The sequence below is a fragment of the Bombina bombina genome, chromosome 1 (genome assembly GCF_027579735.1).
Source record: "Bombina bombina isolate aBomBom1 chromosome 1, aBomBom1.pri, whole genome shotgun sequence".
Lineage (NCBI taxonomy): Eukaryota > Metazoa > Chordata > Amphibia > Anura > Bombinatoridae > Bombina > Bombina bombina.
Genome location: NC_069499.1, coordinates 95,063,281 through 95,090,443, shown reverse-complemented (window position 1 = coordinate 95,090,443; position 27,163 = coordinate 95,063,281). Strand labels below are relative to the sequence as shown.

The window sequence follows — 27,163 nt, the reverse complement described above, 5'->3', positions numbered from 1 at the left end:
CACATAAATATATATGTATATACACATATTAACACATAAATATATATGTATTTACACATATTAACACATAAATATATCTGTAAATACACATATTAACACATAAATATATCTGTATATACACATATTAACACATAAATATATCTGTATTTACACATATTAACATATAAATATATCTGTAAATACACATATTAACACATAAATATATATGTATATACACATATTAACACATAAATATATCTGTATATACACATATTAACACATAAATATATCTGTATATACACATATTAACACATAAATATATCTGTAAATACACATATTAACACATAAATATATCTGTAAATACACATATTAACACATAAATATATCTGTAAATACACATAGTAACATATAAATATATCTGTATATACACATATTAACACATAAATATATCTGTATATACACATATTAACACATAAATATATCTGTATATACACATATTAACACATAAATATATCTGTAAATACACATATTAACACATAAATATATCTGTATATACACATATTAACACATAAATATATCTGTATATACACATATTAACACATAAATATATCTGTAAATACACATATTAACACATAAATATATCTGTATATACACATATTAACACATAAATATATCTGTATATACACATATTAACACATAAATATATCTGTATATACACATATTAACACATAAATATATCTGTAAATACACATATTAACACATAAATATATCTGTAAATACACATATTAACACATAAATATATCTGTAAATACACATATTAACACATAAATATATATGTATATAAGCATATACATATACAGTATATATTTACTGGGAACACACACTTCTATAGACTGCAATGTAAAAGCACTTTTCAGTGCCCTTTTTTTTTAACACCCCACACCGCCAACTTTAAAGTCCTAAAAATGCCTAGTGCAGATATTTTTTATTTTTTAATAAAAAAAACTATAATGCCCTCTATTTTGAGGGCATTTGGGGCAGTTTTAGAAAATCTAATCTCTGGTTCATTTTCTGAGCAGTAATTGCTATCGCGAACTTGCGGTGGCAATTAATAAAGTCCTAGGGGTTTAAATACCATTTGTATGCTGATGACACCCAAATCTACCTCTCTGCCTTTCGTTGCTAACTTGTGTCACTTCTAATATTTCATCCTGAATCTCCTCCCACTACCTTAAAGGATCATTCTAGCCGAATTGTAATCCACATGGATTCATTTCAGTTTTGAATAGAAGCATTTTAGTAATGTACATGTATTAGCAAAAATGCTTCTAATAAAAGCTGTAGCTGTTTTAAATGTGTATTTAAGTATGCACCGTGCACCAGCATTTTAAACACAGCACTTGCTTAGAGAGCCTAAGGTGCTTGTATCATCTGGTAATGACTCCGTTTGTTAATTACTAACATGATACAAGCCCTACTGATGATTGTAGCAGCTGCAGTATTTAAAATGCTAGTGTACTGAGAATACCTAGCTATGCTGCACATGCAGCGAAAAATGTTAACACTAAAACAGTGATAACTTTTACTAGAAGCATTTTTGCCAATACATATATATTGTAAATATGTTTACATTCATTATAACATGTAATTTATCTATGTGCATTTAAATTTTGACCGGAATGTCCCTTTAAGCTAAATCTCTCCAAAACTGAGCTCCTTATTCCCCCCCCCCCCCACTTCTTCCAAAATCACTATCCTCTAACTTTCTATAACTGTTGATAATAGCATCATAATCCCAATCCTGCATGTCCGATGTCTAGGGGTCAATCCCCACATCCAGTCTTTGGCCAATTCCTGCCATTTCCACCTAAAAAACATCTCCAAAATGCGCCACAAGACACAACTAAGATTTGAATCCACTCTATCACCATCTATGGCAACTCCATCCTCTCTGGTCTCCCTAGCTGCCGTCTATATCCTTTAAAATCCATAATAAATGAATCTGCCAGGCTGATCTTCCTTACACGTCACTCCTCATCTGCTGCACCTTTTTGCTAATCACTTCACTGTCTTCCTCTAACCTCCTGACTCTAACATTCAAGGCCCTCAATAACACTGCTCCCCCCTATATCTCAGACCTTGTCTCCAGATACTCTCCCTCCCATCCCCTTCACTCTGCCCCTGACCTCCTTCTCTCCTCCTCTCTTGTTACCCCTTCACATACCCGTCTACAGGACTTCTCTAGATTGGCCCCTCTTTTGTGGAACTCTCTGCCTCGCCCCACAAGAACCCTCCCCTAGTTTTCAGTTTCATGTGCCCCTTAAAGTCTTTACTGTTCAGGGATTCATATAAAAAACACTAACATTTTCTTCCTCAGTTCCTTGCTTCCTCAGTTCATCCCCTGAACCCCCTTAGCATGTAAGCCTATGAGCCCAGTTGTTTTGTCTCCCATAAATACTACCTTGCATATAAAACCTATGTGTATAAAGCTGCCGAATCTGTTGACTCTCGGCAAATGACTAATACTACTAATAATACTAATAATAAAATACTTTGCAATAAAATTAAACTCAACACATGAAATTCTTCTAGTTTAGCATAATCTAATATACCACAGCTACATTCTCTGTTTGAAAACATTTGTCATCAGCTCAACCCTATATGAGAACCTTTTTGTTCTTACATGACAAGTCGGTAATAGTTTTCAAAACATCTATGAGCATAGAAAATAAATTATGCATCATACAACCACTGTCTTACAAGTATTACTTTATAAACTATTACATTTACCACAGACTAGGCAATATACCATTAATACATTAATATGAGTGGAGCGCGAATAAATAACCATCCATTACAAGTGGCTGGTTAATTTGACTGCAATTTTGAGGTCAGACCTCTGGTTAAAAATAAAAAATTGTCCCAATTGTCCCCAAAATAAAGAGGACAATACATTAACGTGTACAATAAATATGATCATTTTATTAAAAAAAAAATGCACAAAGCAGTTATTTGGGGATAAAGTGAGGGAATTTGGGTGTTAGAAAAAAACAAACGACACCCGTGTTTTCTCGATCGATATATATATATATATATGTACACATATTAACACATAAATATATATGTAGATAAGCATATACATATATTTATTTATTGCTTCCCAAAGCTGTACGATTTGCCCCTGCGCTTTGCTAGGTGGTTTGCAATAAAAACAAGGCTCCCATTGGAGCCTATGGAAGTGCGCTCTCGTGAGTGGTTGGCTGTCTGCAATGCCAGCGCACATTTACTTGCGATAGTATTGCGCTCCACATGTTATCTGGCCCTAACTGTTTTATTTATCTTATAAAAGCACAATATGCTTGTTGCATTAGACACATTTTAGTTATGATAAATGTTTCTGTGGAACTGATAAATGTGTTTATATTAATAATTCCTGTGTAACTATTAATTATGCTACCTACTATCTAGATGTTTAATTACAGTTAGTGCATAATATGATTCCTTTATTTAAAAGAACAGTAACGTCAAAATAAAAATGTTCATGATTCTAAAAAGCACATGTAATTTTAAGCAACTTTCTAATTGTTTTCTAATTTGCTTTTTTCTCTTGGTATCCTTTATTCAAAAGAATATCTAGGTAGACTCAAGAGCAGCATTGCAGCAACATAGTTCTGGGAGCTAGCTAGTGATTGGTGCCTGCTCATATATGCTTTTCTTTCTAATGACACGGTGAGTCAGCGGATCATCTTTTATTACTATTGGGAATATCACTCCTGGCCAGCAGGAGGAGGCAAAGAGCACCACAGCAAAGCTGTTAAAGGGACAGTCAAGATTCAAAAAAACTTGCATGATTTAAATAGGGCATGTAATTTTAAACAACTTTCCAATTTACTTTTATCATCAATTTTTCTTGATATTCTTAGTTGAAATCTAAAACTAGGAGGTTCACATGCTAATTTCTTAGACCTTGAAGACTGCCTCTAATCTGAATGCATTTTGACCACTAGAGGGCATTAGTTCTTGTGTTTCATATACATAACATTGAGCTCATGCATGTGAAGTGACCTAGGAGTGAGCACTGATTGGCTAAAATACAAGTCTGTCAAAAGAACTGCAATAAGGGGGCAGTCTGCTGATGCTTAGATACAAGGTAATCACAGAGGTAAAATGTGTATTATTATAACTGTGTTGGTTATGCAAAACAGGGGAATGGGTATTAAAGGTATTATCTTTCTTTTTAAACAACAAAAATTCTGGTGTTGACTGTCCCTTTAAGTATCACTTTCCTTCCCACAACCCCCAGTCATTCTCTTTGCCTGTGTTGCAAGGTGGATGGTAAAGTTTAGGTGTCAGTCTCTTCAGTAGAGCAGTGATGGCTTTTAAGCAATTGGGAACTTGTGGGGTATAATCCTCACTGCGACCTCCCAAACTGTTGTTGCTGCCCTATCTTGGAAGCATGTTTAGGATTATTCAGTCTTCCTTTTTGTCCACAGGTCCATGTGAGGGAGGAGGCCCTCTCAAACCAGGTGAGCTGTCCTGCTGCCGGGCAGATGTAAATTCAGGTAAATGCCTAATTTTTATTTCTGGGGACTCAGGAATACATGGCACTTTAACAGTTAAATGGGACATGGAATACCAGTAATGCTATTTAGGGTTAATAGGATTGAGGTAGACAGTGGATGCAGGCACTGGGGACTAAAAATCTTTATTGCGGCTCAGTTTTTATTCCAGGTGTATGTGTGTACTTTTTTGTAGCAAGCAAACAGGTTTTTTACATTAGGAGAACATGAGGATAGTTCTCCGGTGCCAGAGGTCCGTCACCGGCTTTTCAGTAATGGCGGCCGGGTTGCAGTTTGGGTACGCCCACGATTAGAAGACAGGCTTTTCTGAGAAGTGGCAAGTTGGTTTGCGCGCCTTCCGGTTTCTCTTCTTTGGAAGTTCCGGATCGGAGTACCATTTCAGGGGCTGAGTCTGCCTGTGTATTTGCGATTACACTGAGATCGCGTGTAAGCTTAATCTGTTTGCCGGCAGGACAGGTAGGCACCTCAGCAAAGAGTGCTGAGGTGAAGAGGCTGCCTGAGGTTTTTTATTGTGCTGTTACTGCGGCTAAAAATAAAAAGTATGTTTTAACATTTAAAGTGACAGTAACGTTTTTTTGAGAAAAGATTTTTGAAGCAGTTTTTTTCTTTAATTGGCTGGGTTTTTGGGTAAGATGGACCAAGAGGCCCTGCAAAATGTTACATGTAGCTTGTGTTTTGATTCCAATGTGGAACCACCAATCCCTTTTTGTCCCTCTTGTATTGAAAGAACATTACATTTCAGGGACAGACTTTTTGATTCTGAGCCACCATTATCTAAGGCGGATGCTGTTCAGGGGTCTCCTGTTCAAGAGAGGCTGCAGCTTTCTCCTCAAGTGTCCCAAACATTATCGTCCACACATCCAGTGCCCTGCGCTTCCTTTCACACCCCAGTTGTAGTTACTTTGCAAGACATTGCTACCCACATATCTTCTGCAGTAACTGATGAGCTGTCGGCTTTTCCCATGCTGCAGGGAAAGCGCAAGAGTAAATGTAAGGAATCAGTGAGTTTCTGGTTTCTGACACAGTCGTGGCTATTCCGAAAGTTCCCTCCCAGAAGTCTGAGGAGGAAGATACTTCGGTAACATCTGAGGGTGAAATCTCAGACTCAGACAGTGTAATTCCTTCTTCTGATGCTGAAGTTGTTTCATTCAGATTTAAGCTGGAACACCTTTGTTTGTTACTTAAGGAGGCTTTGGCTATCCTTGATGACTCTGACACTACTGTCGTAGTCAATCCTAAGAAGTCTAGTAAGCTAAGCAAGTACTTTGATGTACCTTTCATGGTGGAGGTTTTCCCTGTACCAGACCAGACCAGATTCTATTCAGACAGATACTCCCCTTGAAGAGATCCAGGATAGGATCAAGGCTCTTAAATTGGCCAATTCCTAAATTACAGATGCTTCCCTACAGGTTATTAAGCTGGGAGCAAAGATTTCTGGTTTTGCCGTACTGGCACACAGAGCTTTTGGCAATACCCTACAAGGGTAAGACCTTGTTTGGGCCGGGTTTGGCTGAGATTATTTCAGACATTACGGGAGGAAAGGGTCATTTACTCCCTCAAGATAAGAGGAATAAGCAGAAAGGACGTCAGAGTAATTTTCGTTCCTTTTCGAAACTTCAAAGGTAAGCCTTCCTCTCCTTCTACCAAGGAGGAACAGTCCAACCCTTCCTGGAGGTCCAACCAGTCTTGAAAGAAGGGGAAGCAATCTAAAAAGCCTGTTAGTGACTTAAAGTCAGCATGAAGGGTCTGCCCCCGATCTAGGACCAGATCTTGTGGGAGACAGACTTTCCTTCTTCGCTCAGGCCTGGGCGGGCTTGGGATGTTCTGGATCCCTGGGCGGTGGACATCGTGTCCCAGGGATACAAACTAGAGTTCAAGACCTTTCCTACCAAGGGCAGGTTTCTGCTCTCAAGATTATCTGTAGACCAGATAAAAAGAGAGACGTTCTTACACTGTGTCCGGGACCGTGTCTTGCCCTTCAGTCCTCTCCTCGGGCGTCAGTGGCCCAATGTATGGAGGTGATTGGTTTGATGGGAGCTGCCATGGACATCATTCTGTTTGCCCAGTTCCATCTCAGACCTCTGCATGCTCAGGCAATGGAACGGGGATTATGTGGATCTGTCTCCGCAATTACATCTGGATCAGGCGACGAGAGATTCTCTTCAATGGTGGTTATCTCAGGATCATCTCTCCCAGGGAACCTGCTTCCGAAGACCCACCTGGGTAATTGTGACATCGGACGCCAGTCTGCTGGAATGGGCAGCAGTCTGGGGCTCTCTAAAGACTCAGGGAACATGGACTCGGGAGGAGTCTGTTCGCCCCATAAAAATCCTAGAGATGAGGGCAATCTTCAATGCTCTTCTGGCCTGGCCTCAGTTAGCTTCAGCCTGGTTTATCAGGTTTCAGTCGGACAACATAAATTTAGTGGTTTACATCAACCATCAGGGAGGAACTCGGAGTTCCTTGGCCATGGCAGAGGTAGCCAAGATTATTCAGTGGGCGGAGACCCACAAATGCTTGATTCTCAAATGGGGACAGCCGGAGCTGGTTCTTCAAGCAGTGGTGCCTTCAGTTTAGGTTTCCTGTCTTGTCCCTCCCTTATCATCTGTGTCCTCTAGCTTGGGTATTGATTCCCAATAGTAATTAGATATGATCCGTGGACTCACCGTGTCATTAGATAGAAAAACGAAATTTATGCTTACCTGATAAATTTTATTTATTTATTGACACGATGAGTCCACAGCCCGCCCTGTTTATTTAGACAGGTTCTGTTTTATAAAGATCAGGCACCTCTGCACCTTGTGTTACTTCCTTTCTCTCCTTTTCCTTTGGTCAAATGACTGGGGTTGTGGGAAGGGAAGTGATACTTAACAGCTTTGCTGTGGTGCTCTTTGCCTCCTCCTGCTGGCCAGGAGTGATATCCCCAATAGTAATTAGAGATGATCCGTGGACTCACTGTGTCAAGAAATAAATAAATTTATCAGGTAAGCATAAATTTCCTTTTTGTCATTGGCTCACCAGATGTGCTCAGCTAGCTCCCAGTAGTGTTTTGCTGCTCCATCAACTAAGGATACCAAGAGAATGAAGAACAGTTTGTAATAGAAGTAAATTGTATAATCTGAAAATAAAAAAAGTTGTCTTTTTATGTCCCTTAAGTTTAAATATTCTACTACAAACTGTTTGATAAAGATTTTATATACAGTTTCTTGTTTAAATGTTTCATATTGCATTCTATGTATTCATTTTAATTTTTTTTATTTACTAGTTTATTTGTACAGATGTTGGAACAAAATTAGCAGAATCGACTATAGTCCATAAACACATGATAACCTCTCTGCCTGGGGTAAGTATTCAAGACTTCAGTCTTAACTCATTTGTCCTTCTTGATCCGATTTTAATGGGATGTAAACATATATTGGTTCTTTAAAGGGACATTAAACTGCTGGGCACAAGTACAAAAAATAGTAACTACTTAACATGTTATTGCATTTCATACTGTTCATGCAGCTCTTTTCAAGTCAGTTCTCCTGTTTTAAAAGCTTAAAGGTGACAGAGACTGAAGCTCCGCCTCTTTGTACTGGGGGCTGCCATCTTGGAGCTCAGGTATTCTTGCAGCCTCTGACAGAAGCAGTGCTCATTCACAGATCTGTAAAATTATCCACTTTTTTTACAGCAGTATTTATTTCTTGATGTTAGTGTGCATGACACATCATGTGAGATTTACATTTTTTGCATTGTTTACACAGTTCCACAGTTACACAAAACATATTTTAAAAAACACACACCAATAATTTAGAGCAATACAGCCACTGCAAAAACATATAGCTCACACACTGTATTATGCACACTAACTCCAAGATGGCGGAGCCCAGTATGAGGAGGCGGAGCTTCAGTATCTGGCACCTTTAAGCTATTAAAACAGGAGAACTGATTTGAAATGAGATTCAGAAACAGTATGAAATGCAATGACATAGTGAGTAGTTACTATTTTTCTGTAGTTGTGCCCAGCAGTTTAAGTCAAAAGTAAACTTTTTAGGATTGATGACTTAGGTAAGTTCAGAAACATCTCAGTATGCTCTCTTAAAAATTTGCTTAATTTCAACAAAGGGAAACAAAAGGAAAGAAGTAAATTAAGACAATACGAATAAATTAGAACTTTTTCTAATACTTTACCCATTATCTGAATCTTTAATTTTGACTTCCCTGTTTCTTCAATGCATGTATATATATATATATATATATATATATATATATATATATATATATATATACCATTTTGACAGTACTCACCACACAAGAAAAGTGTTATGTCCTTGTGCTTGTCAACCCAACTGAGGTCTGGAGCGAAATTAAGTGCATGGCCCTATAGTGGAAAGGAGAACATTAGTTGAAGTTAGGTTAGAGTTTAGTTAGCAACTATGTTGCAAAGTTAGGGGTGGGTTTTAGCTTACCAGATTTAAGCCCAGTTTGCCAGGGCTATCATTGAAAGTGGTTTAGAAAGCAGGAAGATCAGCCCCCTCCACTGCATATGAAAAGACCCATTACAAACAGGAGCAAACAGGAATGGTAGACTTGAGTCTACATCTGATACTTTGGGGCCTGGTTAGGAGTCTAAAAATCAGCACAATGTTATTAAAAAATAAGCAAAACAATACATTGTTACAAAAACACCAGATTGGCTATATAAATGGATCATCTACAAAACATTTAGGCAAAGAAAAATCTAGTATAAAATGTCCCTTTAAGAGTGTTCTCAAAGTGTTCTCAAAACAAAATTTATCTTCTCACACACAGTGCCTCTCACTGGAATGCGTCCTCCGTATCTCTATGGCAACAGGCTAACAGTGAAATACATGTGTAACTTTTCTTAAAGGCAATATATGTGTTAAAGGCATTTGTAATATATTTGTATTATACTATATATATATATATATATATATATATATATATATTAATATACTGTATATATTCTCTAATAAGCAAAGTTGTAATGTAAACTGCTTATACATTAAATGTTTGAATAATTATTTGTGTATGGAATCATGAAAAGTTTCCAATCCCTTACGACAAGGTATACTAATTGAAGGTAGACTGCATATTGTTTGTTTAACCCCTTCACTACCAGGAATTTCAGAGAAAACCTTGCCCAAACTACCGTCAAATCTTTAGCATTTTTGCTATCACTCCATTTAAACATCAATAGAGCCTTTGTTTTTTTTATTTACTTATAAAAACTAAATATATTTTTAAAGTAGAGAAACCAAGGTATTGAACTTTGGTTTTCACACTGAAAGTATTTACATGCAGCTACTTCAGTCATAAGACAAATGGTTGTAAATGTTTCTATAGGTTCCCCTTTGCTCAGAAATGGTCTAACGCCGTAGCATAAAACTCTTAACTAAAGTGCTAAAAAGTACACTAACACCCATAAACTACCTATTAACCCCTAAACCGAGGCCCCCCACATCGCAAACACTAAAATAATTTTTTTTAACCCCTAATCTGCCAAACCGGACATCGCCGCCACTATAATAAATATATTAACCCCTAAACCACCGCACTCCCCCATCGCAAAAGCTAGTTAAATTTTATTAACCCCTAATCTGCCATCCCTAACATTGTCGACACCTACCTACATTTATTAACCCCTAATCTGCCGCCACCAACGTCGCCGCCACTATATTAAATGTATTAACCCCTAAATCTAAGTATAACCCTAACCCTAACACCCCTTAACTTAAATATAATTTAAATAAATCTAAATAAAATAACTACAATTAGCTAAATTATTCCTATTTAAAACGAAATACTTACCTGTAAAATAAACCCTAAGATAGCTACAATATAACTAATAGTTACATTGTAGCTAGCTTAGGATTTATTTTTATTTTACAGGCAACTTTGTATTCATTTTAACTAGGTAGAATAGTTATTAAATAGTTATTAACTATTTAATAGCTACCTAGTTAAAATAAAGACAAATTTACCTGTAAAATAAAACCTAACCTAAGTTACAATTACACCTTACACTACACTATGATTAAATTAATTCCCTAAATTAACTACAATTAAATACAATTATCTAAAGTACGAAACCCCCCCACTAAATTACAGAAAATACTAAAATAATTACAAGTTTTTAAAACTAATTACACCTAATCTAAGCCCCCCAAAATAATAAAAAGCCCTACCCTATACTAAATTACAAATAGCCCTTAAAAGGGCCTTTTGCGGGGCATTGCCCCAAAGTAATCAGCTCTTTTACCTGTAAAAAAAAAAGTACAATACCACCCCCCAACATTAAAACCCACCACCCACACACCCAACCCTACTCTAAAACCCACCCAATCACCCCTTAATAAAACCTAACATTAACCCCTTGAAGATTACCCTACCTTGAGAAGTCTTCACCAAACCTGGCAGAAGTCCTCAACGAAGCCGGGCGAAGTGGTCCCCCAGACGGGCAGAAGTCTTCATCCAAGCCGGGAAGAAGAGGTCCTCCAGACGGGCAGAAGTCTTCATCCAGATGGCATCTTCTATCTTCATCCATCCGGCGCGGAGCGCGTCCATCTTCAAGACATCCGACGCGGAGCATCCTCTTCATCCGGAGTCTTCTTACTAAATGACGGTACCTTTAAGTGACATCATCCAAGATGGCGTCTCTTCAATTCCGATTGGCTGATTAGACTAGGATTGAGGTTGCATTCTATTGGCTGTTCCAATCAGCCAATAGGATTGAAGTTCAATCCTATTGGCTGATTGCATCAGCCAATAGGATTTTTTCTATCTTAATTCCGATTGGCTGATAGAATTCTATAAGCCAATCAGAATTGAAGGGACGTCATCTTGGATGACGTCACTTAAAGGTACCGTCATTTAATAAGAAGACTCCGGATGAAGAGGATGCTCCGCGTCGGATGTCTTGAAGATGGACCCGCTCCGCACCGGATGGATGAAGATAGAAGATGCCGTCTGGATGAAGACTTCTGCCCTTCTGGAGGACCTCTTCTTCCCGGCTTGGATGAAGACTTCTGCCCGTCTGGAGAACCACTTTGCCCGGCTTTGTTGAGGACTTTGGCCCGGTTGGGTGAAGACTTCTCAAGGTAGGGTGATCTTCAAGGGGTTAGTGTTAGGTTTTATTAAGGAGGGATTGGGTGGGTTTTAGAGTAGGGTTGGGTGTGTGGGTGGTGGGTTTTAATGTTGGGGGTATTGTAAGTTTTTTTACAGGTAAAAGAGCTGATTACTTTGGGGCAATGTCCCGCAAAAGGCCCTTTTAAGGGCTATTTGTAATTAAGTATAGGGTAGGGCTTTTTATTATTTTGGGGGGCTTTTTTATTTTATTAGGGGGATTAAATTAGGTCTAATTAGTTTTAAAAACTTGTAATTATTTTATTATTTTATGTAATTTTAGTGGGGTTTTTTTTTTGTACTTTAGATAATTGTATTTAATTGTAGTTAATTTAGGGAATTCATTTAATTATAGTGTAGTGTTAGGTGTAATTGTAACTTAGGTTAGGTTTTATTTTACAGGTAAATTTGTCTTTATTTTAACTAGGTAGTTATTAAATAGTTAATAACTATTTAATAACTATTCTACCTAGTTAAAATAAATACAAAGTTGCCTGTAAAATAAAAATAAATCCTAAGGTAGCTACAAAGTAACTATTAGTTATATTTTAGCTAGCTTAGGGTTTATTTTATAGGTAAGTATTTAGTTGTAAATAGGAATAATTTAGTTAATTGTAGTAATTTTATTTAGATTTATTTAAATTATATTTAAGTTAGGGGGAGTTAGGGTTAGGGTTAGACTTAGATTTAGGGGTTAATAACTTTATTATAGTGGCGGCGACGTTGGGGTCGGCAGAGTAGGGGTTAATAAATATAATGTAGGTGTTGGCGATGTTGATGGCAGCAGATTAGGGGTTCATAAGGATAATGTAGGTGGCGGCGGTGTCCGGATCGGCAGATTAGGGGTTAATAAAATAATGCAGGTGTCGACAATGTCGGGGGCGGCAGATTAGGGGGTAATAAGTGTAAGATTAGGGGTGTTTAGACTCGGGGTTCATGTTAGGGTGTTAGGTGTAGACATAAAATGTATTTCCCCATAGGAATCAATGGGGCTGCGTTAGGAGCTTTACGCTGCTTTTTTGCAGGTGTTTTTTTTTCAGCCAGCTCTGCCCCATTGATTCCTATGGGGAAATCGTGAACGAGCACGTTTAGCAAGCTCACCGCTAACGTAAGCAGCGCTGGTATTAATGTGAGATGTGGAGCTAAATTTTGCTCTCCTCTCACTTTTCTGCGGCTAACGCCGGGTTTCTAAAAACCCGTAATACCAGCGCTGTCTGTAGGTAAGCGGTGAGCATAAACTGTTAGCACCGCACACCATTACCGACAAAACTCGTAATCTAGGCGTTATTTTCTGTAGTGTACGGATCCTCCCTCACCATCCCACCTCCCAGATACCTCAGAAATAGCTCTCTTCCCCCCCCCCCCACTGCACCTCCATATTTGTTACTGGCATTATGCTAGTGTGCATTCTGGGGGGAGGGGAGGGATTGTGTTTTATTTTTTTTCATGATTAATTATATATAATTTCCTTCTTGATATGAGGAGAGTCCACTGCATCATTTCTTACGGTTGGGAAATACTGAACCTGGCAAATACTTAAATACTCCCCCTACTTCCCTTATATCCCAGTCATTCTTTGCCTTTCGTCACAGGAGGTTGGCAGAGAAGTGTCAGAAGATTCGGAGTAGTTCCTTATGAAGGGTATCTACCTTTCGAATTGGGACTGGAGTTTTAAGTAGTCTTGTTAGCCTCACAGTGAGAACTTTGACGAAAGTTAGAGTCTGGAGATGCAGGGAGAGTCTTTCTGTGAACCCATCCAGACTCGTATTAACAGCTCCTAAGCAATCAGTGTTGACGAGTTTCACTGCCTGCTTCCATCACTCAAGTCCATGTCAGGAGTGATGCTACAAGACTGTCACACTTGAGAGGCTGTGTTTCTGTTCCACGGCATAGATTCGGGTAAGATCGTTTTATTTTTTACCCATATGATAACGCAAGAAGACAGGGTCACAGTGTGGCTCCTTTTATATGAATGGAATCAAGGGTTATTATCTCCTGAGGGGGATTATTGAACAGTGGGGATTAAGCACATACATTTATTTGATTATGCTACGACATGTGTTAGATCTTTTTTTGGGCTCAGGCAGATGTTGGAACGTACAAGTTTTTACTTTTGTTTTTTGAGCTGCACAGCTTAAAAGGTTTGGCACTTTTTTTTTTTGCTCTTATAGCAGGGGCGGTCCTGTATTGCGCACCATGTGACTGGTATACACGCTCGCTCAACTATGTTCCACATGCCTTGATAAAGTAATCATGTCAAGGAAGGTTAATATGTTTGATACCACTGAGCCATCCACCTCTGAGGAGTCTCTGTCCCATGAGGTGCGCATCCTACAGTCATCTCCTAATACACATGCAGCTTCCTGTAGCACTCCTAATCCTCCATCTGGAGGGGGCCTTTTACCTCCAGACTTTACTGCGCAGTTACAAATGGCGGTGTCTGCGGCCTTTAGTGCTTTACCTCGTCCTGCTAAGCTCAAGCGAAAGGTCAAATATTGCTGTCCTTCTCAGGGGTCATCAACTAGTTTGTTGGCTTTATCTGATACAATATTATCTGATGATGAAGGAGCCTCTGAAAGAGGGCGCACTTTCTGGGTCGGAGTCTGCTGCCTCTATACCTCCAGCTGTGGAGGAACCAGACTTTAGATTTAGGATTGAACATTTACGCTTTCTGTTGAAGGATGTTTTGGCTACGTTAGATGTTCTAGAGCCCAAATTGCCTGAGGAACCTTTGATTCCTAAATTAGATAAGGTCTACGAGGACAGGGTTGTACCACAAACTTTCCCGGTTCCTGTAAAGATGGGAAACATTATTAAGAATGAATGGAAAAGGATTGGTTCTTCCTTTTCCCCTTCATCTTCCTTTAAGAAATTGTTCCCGGTCCCAGACTCTCAATTGGAGTTGTGGGGTTCCATCCCCAAGGTGGATGGTGCTATCTCCACGTTTACTAAATGCACTACCAACCTGCTTGAGGATCGTTTGTCGTTCAAAGAGCCCATGGATAAGAAGATAGAAACTCTGTTAAGAAAGATGTTTCAATATACAGGATATTTGTTTCAACCGGCAGCGGCTGTTGCTAAGGTTGCTGGAGCGGCTACCTACTGTTGCGACTCCTTATCTGAGTTAATCAAGGTGTTGGGTCCCCTCAACATGATCCAGGAAAGAATTAAGGTCTTAAGGGTTGTTAATTCTTTTATTTGTGATGCAAATATGCAAATTATTCGCCTGAATGCTAAGGCTTTAGGTTTTTCTGTTCAAGCCCGTAGGGCACTCTGGCTGAAGTCCTGGTCTGCGGAGATGACTTCTACGTCCAGACTTCTTTCCCTCCCCTTTAAGGGAAAGATTTTATTTGGTTCAGGCCTGGACTCAGTTATCTCCACGGTTACTGTAGACAAAGGTGCCTTTTTACTGCAGGATAGAAGGAACAAGCCTAAGGGACAAGATCCTAATTTTCGTTCCTTTCGTTCTGATAAATCCCAATGTCAGCAACCCTCTGCAAAGCCCAAGCAATCCATGAGTACTTGGAAGACGGCTCATTCCTGGAATAAATCCAAGCAGAGCAAGAAGCCCCCCGAGACAAAGTCGGCATGAAGGGGCGGCCCCCGATCCAGTTCTGGATCACGTAGGGGGCAGACTGTCGCTCTTTTTAAATGCTTGGTTTGGGGATGTGCATGACCCGTGGGTCCTGGTGGTAGGCTTCAAGTCTCATCCACCCAGGGGCAGATTCCTCCTATCAAACCTGTCTTCCAGGCCAGAAAAGGGAGAAGCCTTTCTGGGGTGTGTGAGGGATCTATCCTCCCTAGGAATCATTTTCCCGTTACCTCTCGCTGAAAGAGGTCTGGGATACTATTCCAACCTTTTTGTAGTCCCAAAGAAGAAGGGAACTTTCTGCCCAATTCTGAACCAAAAGTGCTTAAACTATTTCCTATCTGTCCCCTCATTCAAGATGGAGACGATAAGGTCCATCCTTCCCTTAGTTCAGGAAGGACAGTTCATGACTGCTATATATCTGAAGGATGCTTACCTTCACATTGCAATCCACAAGGAACACTTCAAGTTCCTTAAGGTTTGCGTTCCTGGACCAGCACTTCCAGTTTATTGCACTTCCGTTTGGTCTAGCTATTGCTCCAAGAGTTTTTCTGAAGGTTCTAGGGGTTCTGCTTGCAGTTGCCAGAACCAGAGGTATAGCAGTGGCTCCATACTTGGACGATATTCTGGTTCAAGCACCATCTTGTCATCTGGCAGAAGACCATTCGAAATCTCTTCTGTTTCTTCTTCGATCTCATGGATGGAAGATAAACTTAGAAAAGATTTCTCTTATTCCCAGTACCAGGGTGGAATTCCGGGGTACTATAATAGATTCCATTTCCATGAGGATATTCCTTACAGACCAGAGATGTTATAAGCTAGCTTCTGCTTGTCTTGCCTTCCAGACCTCCTTAAGGCCCTCTGTGGCTCAGTGTATGGAGGTGATTGATCTCATGGTGTCCAGCATGGACATCATTCCTTTTGCCAGATTCCATCTCAGACCACTACAGCTGTGCATGCTGAGACAGTGGAACGGTGATCATTCGGATCTGTCTCAACAGATTTCTCTGGACAACCGGTCGAGAGAATCGCTCTGCTGGTGGCTCTGTCCAAATCACCTGTCCTAAGGGACATCCTTCTTGAGACCATCCTGGGAGATTGTGACTACAGACGCAAGTCTATCAGGATTGGGAGCTGTTTGGGGTGCCACAAAGGCACAGGGCCTGTGGACTCGAGAGGAATCCTTCCTCCCGATTAAAATTCTGCAATTTAGGGCAATCTTCAATGCTCTGATGGTTTGACCTCTTCTGGGTTCGTTCCAGTTTATCAGATTCCAATCAGACAACATAACCTGGGTGGCTTACATCAACCATCAGGGGGGAACGAGAAGCTCCCTAGCAATGAGGGAAGTATCTCGGATTCTGGAGTGGGCAGTGGCCCACAACTGCTCGCTGTCAGTGATCCACATTCCGGGTGTGGACAACTGGGAAGCGGATTTCCTCAGCAGACAATCCTTTCATCCGGGGAAATGGTCTCTCCATCCCGAGGTGTTTGTGGAGATTTGCAACAAATCGGGGACACCGGAGATAAATCTCATGGCGTCCCGTCTCCATTCCAAGCTACCCAGATATGGGTTGCGGTCCACGGATCCTCGAGCAGAGCTAATAGATGCATTAGCAGTGCCTTGGAGGTTCAATCTGATTTACATTTTCCCACCGTTACCACTTCTTCCATCGTGGCCATGAAGTATGTGGTTCGAGGACCTGGTGGGGATGTCCTCATCACCTCCATGGAAGTAACCTTGTTGCAGGGATCTGCTAGAACAGGGTCCTTTTGTTCATCAAAAGCTAGATTCTCTGAGGCTGACTGCGTGGAGATTGAATGCTTAGTCCTAGCCAAGAGAGGTTTTTCTGAGACGGTTATTGATACTTTCATTCAGGTTCGTAAGCCTGTTACTCGTCACATCTATCATAAGGTGTGGAGAGCTTACTTATTCTGGTGTGAAGAACGTGGTTTAGCCTGGCATAAGGTTAAGGCTGCCAGGATACTTTCTTTTCTCCAGGAGGGTCCGGAGAAGGGCCTTTCTGCCAGTTCCTTGAGGGGACAGATTTCGGCCCTATCTGTTTTGCTGCAAAAGAGGCTCGCAGAGCTCCCTGACATGCAATCTTTCATTAAGGCTCTGATTAGGATCAGATCTGTGTTTAGATCTAATACTCCACCTTGGAGTTTGAATCTTGTTCTTAAGTTTTTGCAATGGGCTCCGTTTGAGCCTATGTATTCGGTTGACATCAGATTGTTGTCCTGGAAGGTTCTTTTTCTACAGTCTATTGCGTCGGCATGCAGAGTTTCTGAAATAGCTGCCTTGCAATGTGAGCCTCCTTATCTGGTGTTCCACACTGATAAGGCTGTCTTACATACCTGCTTGGGTTTTCTTTCTAAGGTTGTGTGTGATCGCAAAATCAATTAGGAGATTGTGGTTCCTAATCCTTCTTCTTCAAAGGAACGTTTACTTCATCATTTGGATGTGGTTCGAGCTTTGAGGTTTTATCTTCAAGCTACTAAGGATTTTAGACAAACTTCCTTGTTTGTTATCTACTCTGGGAAGTGTAAGGGTCTGAAGGCTTCTTCGAATTCCTTATCTTTTTGGTTGATATACGCTTAGCTTATGAGTCAGCGGGACTTAGCCCTCCTCAGAGGATTACGGCTCATTCCACTAGATCGGTGGCTTCCTCTTGGGCCTTTAAGAATGAGGCCTCTATGGATCAGATTTGTAAGGCGGCTACCTGGTCCTCCTTGCATACTTTTTCTAAATTTTACAAGTTTTACGTTTTTGCTTCGGCCGAAGCAGCTTTTGGGAGAAAGGCTGTGGTGCCCTCAGATTAGGGTCCGCCTCTCTTTTACCCCTCCCGTTATCATTCAGTGTCCTCTAGAGCTTTGGTATAGTTTTCCTAACAGTAAGGAATGATGCCGTGGACTCTCCTCATATTAAGAAGGAAAACATAAATTATTCTTACCTGATAATTTAATTTCCTTATGTATGAGGAGAGTCCACGGCCCCCGCCCATATACTCCGATGGGCGGACCAAAATTAGGTTTTCTCTTCTGGCACCATTTATACCCTGATATTTCTCCTACTCTTCCTTGTTCCCTTGGCAGAATGACTGGGATATGAGGGAAGTAGGGGGGTATTTAAGCCTTTGGCTGGGTTGTCTTTGCCTCCTCCTGGTGGCCAGGTTCTGTATTTCCCAACAGTAAGGAATGATGCCATGGACTCTCCTCATACAGAAGGACATTAAATTATCAGGTTAGCAACAGAAGAAATAATATTCCACCCAAAAAATGTATTTGACCAAAGCCAGTTGCCATAAAGTTAACAGAATATTCTAAATTGATAACACTATGCAATAACAATCACTAATTCTCGTGGGCCCCACCAAGAAGCAAGGAAAATAATTTTTTATATTCTGCATACTATTGAGTGAGAAAGGTGCAATTATTTTACAAGCAAGTAGTACTTAAGGAAAAATAAACATTTGTCTGTGATGTCTAGTGCTTGTCCAGTGTATTCTCTAGTTAGGCAAAAACTGGTGGAGTGAATACCAGTAATTATCTCGCTTATAAATATATTCAGTGTTCATCGGACAGGCTGTTTCAACACTGTATCTTTCACTGTCCTTTAGACTGTATAGAATAGAATACGCTCAGAAACTTGTAACACACCGAGGGTCAAATTTGGCATTTGTTACTATTGTCAGAAGTTTTATCATTTTGTAGTGTTCTTCAAGAGAATTACATAAAACCCTAGCTTGTATTAGATACTTATCAGGCATCTATATAATGGTATAGATCAGGGCTCAAAATTTACACTCGCCATTGGCGAGGGCAAATTTAACAGTGACAAGTGAAAGTCAGTTAGTGAATGCTGAGTCTGAAGTCTGGTGGCATGTTGTAAGTAGCAAGTGACAAGTGAAAGTCAGTTAGTGAATGCTGAGTCTGAAGTCTGGTGGCATGTTGTAAGTAGCAAGTGACAAGTGAAAGTCAGTTAGTGAATGCTGAGTCTGAAGTCTGGTGGCATGTTGTAAGTAGCAAGTGACAAGTGAAAGTCAGTTAGTGAATGCTGAGTCTGAAGACTGGTGGCATGTTGTAAGTAGCAAAGTTGGCACATTGTATTTATGAAATGCACATTCCTATTGCAGCACTGACAAACACAAATTTTGGGCTATGTGCTAAAAATATTATCTAAAGGGATATAATATAATTATAAAAGGGCAATGATATGTTATTCCTCTAGTGCTGGTCTCTAGGTCTGCTTTGATCTTCCATGACTGTCAGCATTCTTTTCACTCTCTCAGCTCATCAATGTCCTTTTTCTACCCAGCTGTTGTCTTCCCCAGAACCCTTATCTGATGTTGCTAAATGCTATGCACTTACTTTTGTTAATTTATTACTGTAGTTAGCAATATTTAATTTGTTATGGTATGAAATAAAAACAATATTAAAAATGATTGCACAATAATGTGTTCCACAATGGCTAAGCATATGTAAAGAGGGTGTGGAGTAGTGGGTGTGTTCTGGGTGGGATCCGTAGTGGCGAGTAACATTTTGGACTGGCTTGTAGCTTAGGACTTGAAATTTTGAGCCGTGACTATAAATTCATAGATGCTCATGTGGTTTGCAATGGCACTCTCTTTAAAGTGAATGTAAATTTTTATGCTAAAGTGCACAGTTTTTAAAAAAAATCGATTAAAAACAGGGGCACTTTAATTCATCAAAATTTACATTTCACTCATGTTGTGAAAAAATACTTACCTTTTAATCTTGACAGTCGCTCCAGCTTCCTCTGCCCGTCGCAAAGCCTCTTCCTGGGTCTAAAAGGAGGAATCCGTCTTTCTCCAATCACGGCTTCAAATCAGACACCTATTTCCCCAGGGGGGAAGCTGTGATTGGAGGATGACCGATCCATCATTTCTGACGTCAGAAATGGCTTTGCGACGAGCGGGATTGCTGGAGCGGCTGTCAAGTTTAAAAGGTACGTTTTTTTCACAACAAGTGAAATGTAAATTTTGATGAATTAAAGTGCCCCAACGGCCACTTTAGCATAAAAATTTACAGACTGTGTTATATATTCATTGAGAAATGCTTCACCTATATTTTTTTTTATTTTTTTTATTTTAAATCTTTTATTGAGGTTGTTAGCAGGGCCGGACTGGGAAATCAGACCAGCCCTGGAAATTTGTATAGACCAGCCCAACCCCGCCCCCTCCAACCTAGCCACCCCCCTTCCAACCTAGTCACGCCCCCTCCAAGCCAGCCAACTCTGCTCTAGCTGGTTTTCCCTTCAACTCATATATATATATATATATATATATATATATATATATAAAATAAAAAGTAAAAATATTTTGAGTTAAGCAGGCAGTTTACACACAAATGAAATACTTTCAGACACACAACATACACATGCAGACACACTATATACACTTGCATACAGACACAGACACAAACATACACATACAAACTGACACACACCACATATTTGATTGCTGTATTATATTTAGTAATATTTTAGTGCTCTAAACTATTTGCTTAGCAAGAAAATACGGTATATTTACCTTAGTAATCCTACTGTGTATTATAAGAGAACTACAGCTAGAGTGTGATGTGGTAAGAAAAAGTAATTAGCTGACAATTCCCAACATGCTGTGTGAGGTCATGTGTCATGCACCAGCCAATAAACAGAGGTGAGCAAGTTATTTTATTTTTTTCCCCATTTTGCTCAGCAGTGACTGCACTATGACTGACACAGACACTTGTTGTTTTGTCTTTTTTACAAGAATTATTCCAGCCTGAAAAACATTTTACACAGATAAGATTTCACATAACTGAGGAGAAAGTAGCTATACTAACTCCCTGGGTGTGAGAATAGGAACTTAGAACTGACACTCACACACTGTGCTTGCTGTAGCTGCCGTATCCAATAATGAACAGAATTTAGTGACTGTGACACAGTCAGCTGTCTCAGTGCAGCACAGTGCGTGACAACCAGGACCTGGGACTCAATGCAACTAGTGAGCCACCGGCCAGAGCATTGTGACTGGCAGCCTGAGCCTCCACGCTCCCAGTCCCTGCTTGCTACCTTCCCTAGCATTACAAGTTTACAACAGTCACTCAGTCATCTGGCCAGCGCAGTCTGTACCTGGCTGGCTGCCTCTGTGATGGCCGCCACACTCCCCTGCACTATCCCAGCTTCGGATCTTAGTCACAGCACTCACTGACTTCACTGAGAGATGAAGCAAGGATCCGATATCCTCCTCCTGACCAGTGTCCTGCGGCCATCCACCATCTCACTCTGTTACCGAGACATAGGCTATAGCTGTTCAGCGCTGCACTCCCAGCGACCATGCTGACACCACCTGACCTCACTCACACGTGCAGCTGTGTGCTAAATACTTGTCTGAAACAAAAGCCACATAATAGAATCTCACGCGTCACATCCTGCACTACACACTATTGGGTTCAATTATGCACATGTTTACAGGGTTCGGTAATGGTGGGCGGAGCAAAGGGAACTAGTGGCGGCCCAATAAAAATCAATCAGCCGCCCGCATCAAAAATGTGTTGCAACTTGCTCTCAGACGGTCTCTGCAGCAGCTGAGCCAGCCCAGCTGAGCTGCCGGCCGGCAGCCCACCGGGATTTTTCCCGGTATCCCGGCTGCCCAATCCGGCCCTGGTTGTTAGTGAATATAACATCAGGTAACAAGTTACAGAATATATTACATCTAAACCATTATATTCTTATGACACTGCAATATGTAAGTATGCTCAATATGTATATATGACTGAGTAGTGTCTAAAAACACAGAGATTGACACAATAACAGTATATATATATATATAACATTATTAATTCCTCTTACTCTTCGGAGGGTCACTCATATACCCAAAGAAAGAACAAAAATACACACAGAGGGAATATAGTGATAATAATTTTATGATATAAGTAAAAACTATTCTAATGGTAATAGTAATAATATATTGAACTATAAAGAGTTATGTCTCCAATTTGTATTGCAATAAGTCATAGATATTAAAACATGGTATAATAAAATTAAGCCTTAATAAAAGGGAACTAGAGGACTTAAACATTCACCTGCAGCTGATAAATATGTACACAACCACTATAAAAATCATGTCTAAAGGCAAGCTAATTTCCTGAGTCCAAAATAGTCTCAGTATTCAGGGAAAACCCTATAAATGAAGAATGAGGCTGAGATGATTAAGAGAAGTTTAGTATTAGCTTATAAGTGACTACTAAAGACCCATGGCAGTGTTGCATAAGGCATAGCGCATATAGGACTTTTACAAGATTAATTCCTTCATAGGGCTGGGTTTAGAACCCCACTAGTCTCTGTCGCTGACAGGGGGATTGTCCCAAACCTAAGTGGGATTGTTCATTCTTAAAAAGCTAGTAATGTAAAAACGTCTAGGCTATTCCCAATGAGCCATAAGTGTAATTTGGCACATACATTTACTAATATGTTGTATATTGAATCATGGGTTATATACAATGTTTACTTTGTATATCATATGAATCAGTATAAAAATATAAATGAGCTAAGCCTATTTCAGGGAGTTGATAAGACAAGATACAATGGGTCAGGCAGAAGCCGTCATAGATCTATTCAAATCCTCTAGAGCCATGCTTTCCAAACTGTGTGTTGTGACACATTAGTGTCCCTGCTTCAGCCCAAATTTTTTTTAATTTAAATTTTTTGAATTTTTGTTTTTGTGTTCATATTTCCATCTGCCTGCTACGTGTATCACATGGTTGGCACATGATTGATACCTAGTGGGTAACAGATCATCTTAACCTATTGGCGCAGCTCAACGGGGACTGAAACTATTCCCACTGGCGGCTTTGGCGGCACATTGGCTCCTGCCTGCAGGTGTAGTCTCCTCAATCGGCTCGTGACTGCATGTGTAGTCAGTGAGTGGAACAGCTGCTTGATGATAAAATATGAGTGTCTTTATCTAATATTTCACCAAATATTCAGAAACTCATACATCCCATTAAAATAGTAATAGCTATTGGTGTTATTAAACTTTTTTTTTAATTCTTGCACATACATACTGTTACTTGTAAATACATTTTGTTATATAATTTATGTATGTGTCCGTATCTCTTAAAACAAGTTAGTTTAAAGGACCAGTAAACAGTAGATTTGCATAATCAACAAATGCAAGATAACAGGACAATACAATAGCATTTACAAATAAGAAGTATAATATTTTCTAACAAATTTCAAAGTTATGTATATTTCCACTCCCCCTGTACCATGTGATAACAATCAGCCAATCACAGATGCATATACGTATAGTCTGTGAATTATTGCACATGCTCAGTAGGAGCTTGTGACTCAAGAAGTGTAAATTTAATTTTACCTGAGTGTCCCTTTAACCTCCTGTTTGCTAGTACAACTGAATTACTGTGTCGCGAAATGATGTAGGTCTGAAAAGTGTGTCACCAACATGACAAGTTTGGAAAGCTCTGCTCTAGAGATATCATAGCATAATAGGAAGAAATTATGTAAAGTCAGTGGTTTAAAATATATAACATATGTGCACAGTTAAAGCGGAGAACATGAAACCTTTCAGATAAACAAAACGTCCTACCAGTCATTAATGGTTATAACATTGCCATCGGTACTTATCTATACTAAGTGTCCGAGGATCAGAGTCCTTTAGAAGGGATAATGTTCCATATGTTATATATTTTTTCAGACGCTAGATGCAGCTAGTTGTTGCATCTAGCGTCAACCTATTCCAGATTTTGAGACAAGTAGGAAGTACCTGTAATGAGTGGTTTGCTTTGCCGCTGCAAGTTCCAGCCTGTGAAGTGGGGTTACAGTCAGATAGGCCAATGCCTGTGATCCTTGTCTGCGATCCCCAAGGAACTCCCAGTCTAATGCCATGTCAATGTAAGGCTGATGGACTTTCACCCAAGGATCGTTAGGCATCTCCGTTCCTACTCCAGTCTTGAAGTGCGTTGCAGTTTGTGTTCCACCAAAGGAGCGCAGCGACCTAGGCAATTGATGCAGTGTAGAAATGTTCCTGTGTCTCGCACAATATTTTTATTGGTTCCCAGTCATCTCTGATTGCCTTAATCTCAGTCCTCATAATGATGGGGATAGTGCACTATCTTCAATGCTGTTCTTACATGAATTCACACCAAAACACTCAGGGCTCCATGTACTAAGCCGTCAATTCATCCGTCATTTTAGACGCGGATAAACTCGCCGTTACTCGCCGCGGGCGAAATGGTGTACTAATAATCCCCCAATAAATAGACAAGTCTAGCCCGCCGCGAGCAGTGGCGGATTATTGATAAATTTGACGCCTCGCTCGCCGCGACTAAGCTGATGTACTTAACTTTCAGTTGAATTGTCTGGCCAATTATTAACACGTGACATGCAAGGTGTCACGAACATCATAGTAGTCGCGGGAATAGAATTTTGCTCCTATAAAAGTTCAACTTATCTAAACAACTTTATTATTGTTCAAAATTTTTTGAAGAGTGATAACAGAGCGTTATTTTTGTAATATTTATTTACAATTTGGATATGGCTTCATCTGGATCTGATAATATATAAATATTAATATAAAAATAATTATAAAGATTGACAACTATACAATACAAATTTAAAATATAGATTACTCTTTAATTACAGTCGACAAATTTGGCGCAATTTATGTACATGGAAATGAGAGACAAATTAGACGCCAGTTATGCTGTACAATGCTGATATTACTGCCTTTTATATATGTCTAGACTGGCGTCTAGATTGACTTTCCTATTGTTTTGTACCTTGCCCGCCACCTAAAAGGTGGCGAGGCAAAAATAACGAGGTGGGAGCGGAAATTGTAGCGAGCGGACAAATAGATTTTTTAGTACATTCGTTTTTGGCGAGTTGGTGGTCAAATGTGTCTAATTACAGTGAAAAATGGAGAGGTAGCGAGGTTTGGCGGATAAGTACGCTCGCAATTTTAAAGATGCGAGTTTGAACATAGTTGACGACTTTGTACATATCAGTTTGCGAGTTTTGACGCGAGATTTGTTGCGGGTAGCTCGCTGACTGCTTAGTACATGGAGCTCTCAGTGATGTGCTGGTGCAGCTGAAAAAAATGTACATCCAGCGAAGCACTCAGGACCCGCAAAAGTGACTGTATAGTGTTTTCCATGTCTCATATGACTTATTAGTTCTTCTGAATCTATATAGTTGATACTATAGCAGACCAAGAGCTGCTTAACCCTGATAAACAGGACAGGGAGCCGAGGTCTCGTGAACAGGCCACCGCCTAAGGCCTCAGCGTTCCGGATCAGATTCCAGTTGCATAGAACACATTAAGTTTGGTATAGTTCGGATCAGTTTAGCATAATGAAGCAATATCTTGTGTGTCCAAGTGTTAATAATATAGAAGTTAGAGGATAATCGGTGGATTATCATATTTTACCCGGGAGCTTCTGATATTACGGCCTAGCATGGCCGCCGCCCGGACACGCCCGCTTCACCTATCTTTTTATTCATTAGTGGACGTTCCTTCTGTCAACAGTTGGGTTATATAACCTATATGGAGCTTTCTTAAGTTAGATTGGGGGTTTTTCACGTACACTGTTGCCAAGCAAAAACTTGAAGTTTTTTAGTTTTCTTCCTTTATAAGATTGTGCACAGTCTTTTTGTTATATGCACTCTTTCTCAGGCACCAGCTACTACTGAGCATGTGCAATAGTTCACAGTGTATATGTATGAGTCTGTAATTGGCTAATAATTGTCACATGATAAAGGGGGCCAGCAAACTGAAGTAGATTTTGAAACTTGTCAGACAAAATCTACTTTTGTAAAATTCACTTGTTGAATTTTACTGTATTTAATGGTCCTTTAAGTTTTAAGTATTCAGATATTCTACACATTTTGAGTTGGTATTTTGTCATTGTTTTTGTCTCTACTAATTATTACAAATTCTTATTAACACAAAAAATATGGTGCATCTTTAAATACCATACAGCCAAAAAAAGTCAAAAACACAGTCAAAAGTACCAAATCTATTTAGTGGTTATAAATAAAGTTAAAGTAACAGTGGCTTTATATGAAAAATATTTTTTACTTATTCATTCGACATCTTATATTTGTATGCTGTAGTAAGAATTAAAATCTTTACTTTGTTTGGAGTTTTAGAAAATGTAAAATTTATTGGGTAAAAAAATATACTTATTCTTTTTAAGTTTATGTCACAAAACCCCAGTATTTTGTTCATGAATTGTTTCCCTTAACGGCCAATGAGCAACAATGATTGTTTTTATGTTTGTTTCAAATTGATTTAACTTTTGTTTTATGCAGAAAATATTTTAACGTATAAATTATAATCTTTAAGTCTATTATTTTATTTTCTTCTAATTTAGCCTTAAAAAAATGTGTGTTTTAGATCATGGAACAAGCCAGATACAATGTGCTTGTTGTTTGGATAAAGATTTGAGAGCCGTACATTTTATCATTTGTTTGCTGGGCAGGATGCCTTGGGCACTTTTGACAGGCTGGCAGCGACCTTCTTTTAATGTTTGTTTTGCTGTCAAAGCAACTGACAGGCGTTGAATTTTAAAAGACAGTAGGGTGCGCAGTTCACCTCTATGAAAATTTACATTAACATAAAAGAGAAGAGGTGTCTGCCTCTGTTGTTTAAATAAGCGCTGCTGGGATTTCAGTACTGTCAAGTAGGCTCAAACCTTTCAGTGTCTGGTGACCTCACACTACGACATTGTCCATCTTTTGTCATAACCCAGAAGGCACTCAAATATCTAAATGCCCAAACAGGAAAGATCATTTACATTAATTTATTCATCCTCACACAGATACACACCCTACAAACATGCTACATACATACACATACATACA

The 27,163-nt window shown here is 39.5% G+C and overlaps 1 protein-coding gene across 1 annotated transcript in view; it reads left to right on the top strand.

Annotated features, from left to right (window-relative positions):
* The window catches only part of UNC79 (unc-79 homolog, NALCN channel complex subunit), a 538,284-nt gene that overhangs the window by 409,716 nt on the left and 101,405 nt on the right, over positions 1–27,163 (top strand). Inside the window, exon 49 of the mRNA XM_053710079.1 lies at positions 7,825–7,902. Within this exon, the coding sequence (XP_053566054.1) occupies positions 7,825–7,902 (78 nt within the window). The remainder of the gene's footprint in view (positions 1–7,824; positions 7,903–27,163) is intronic.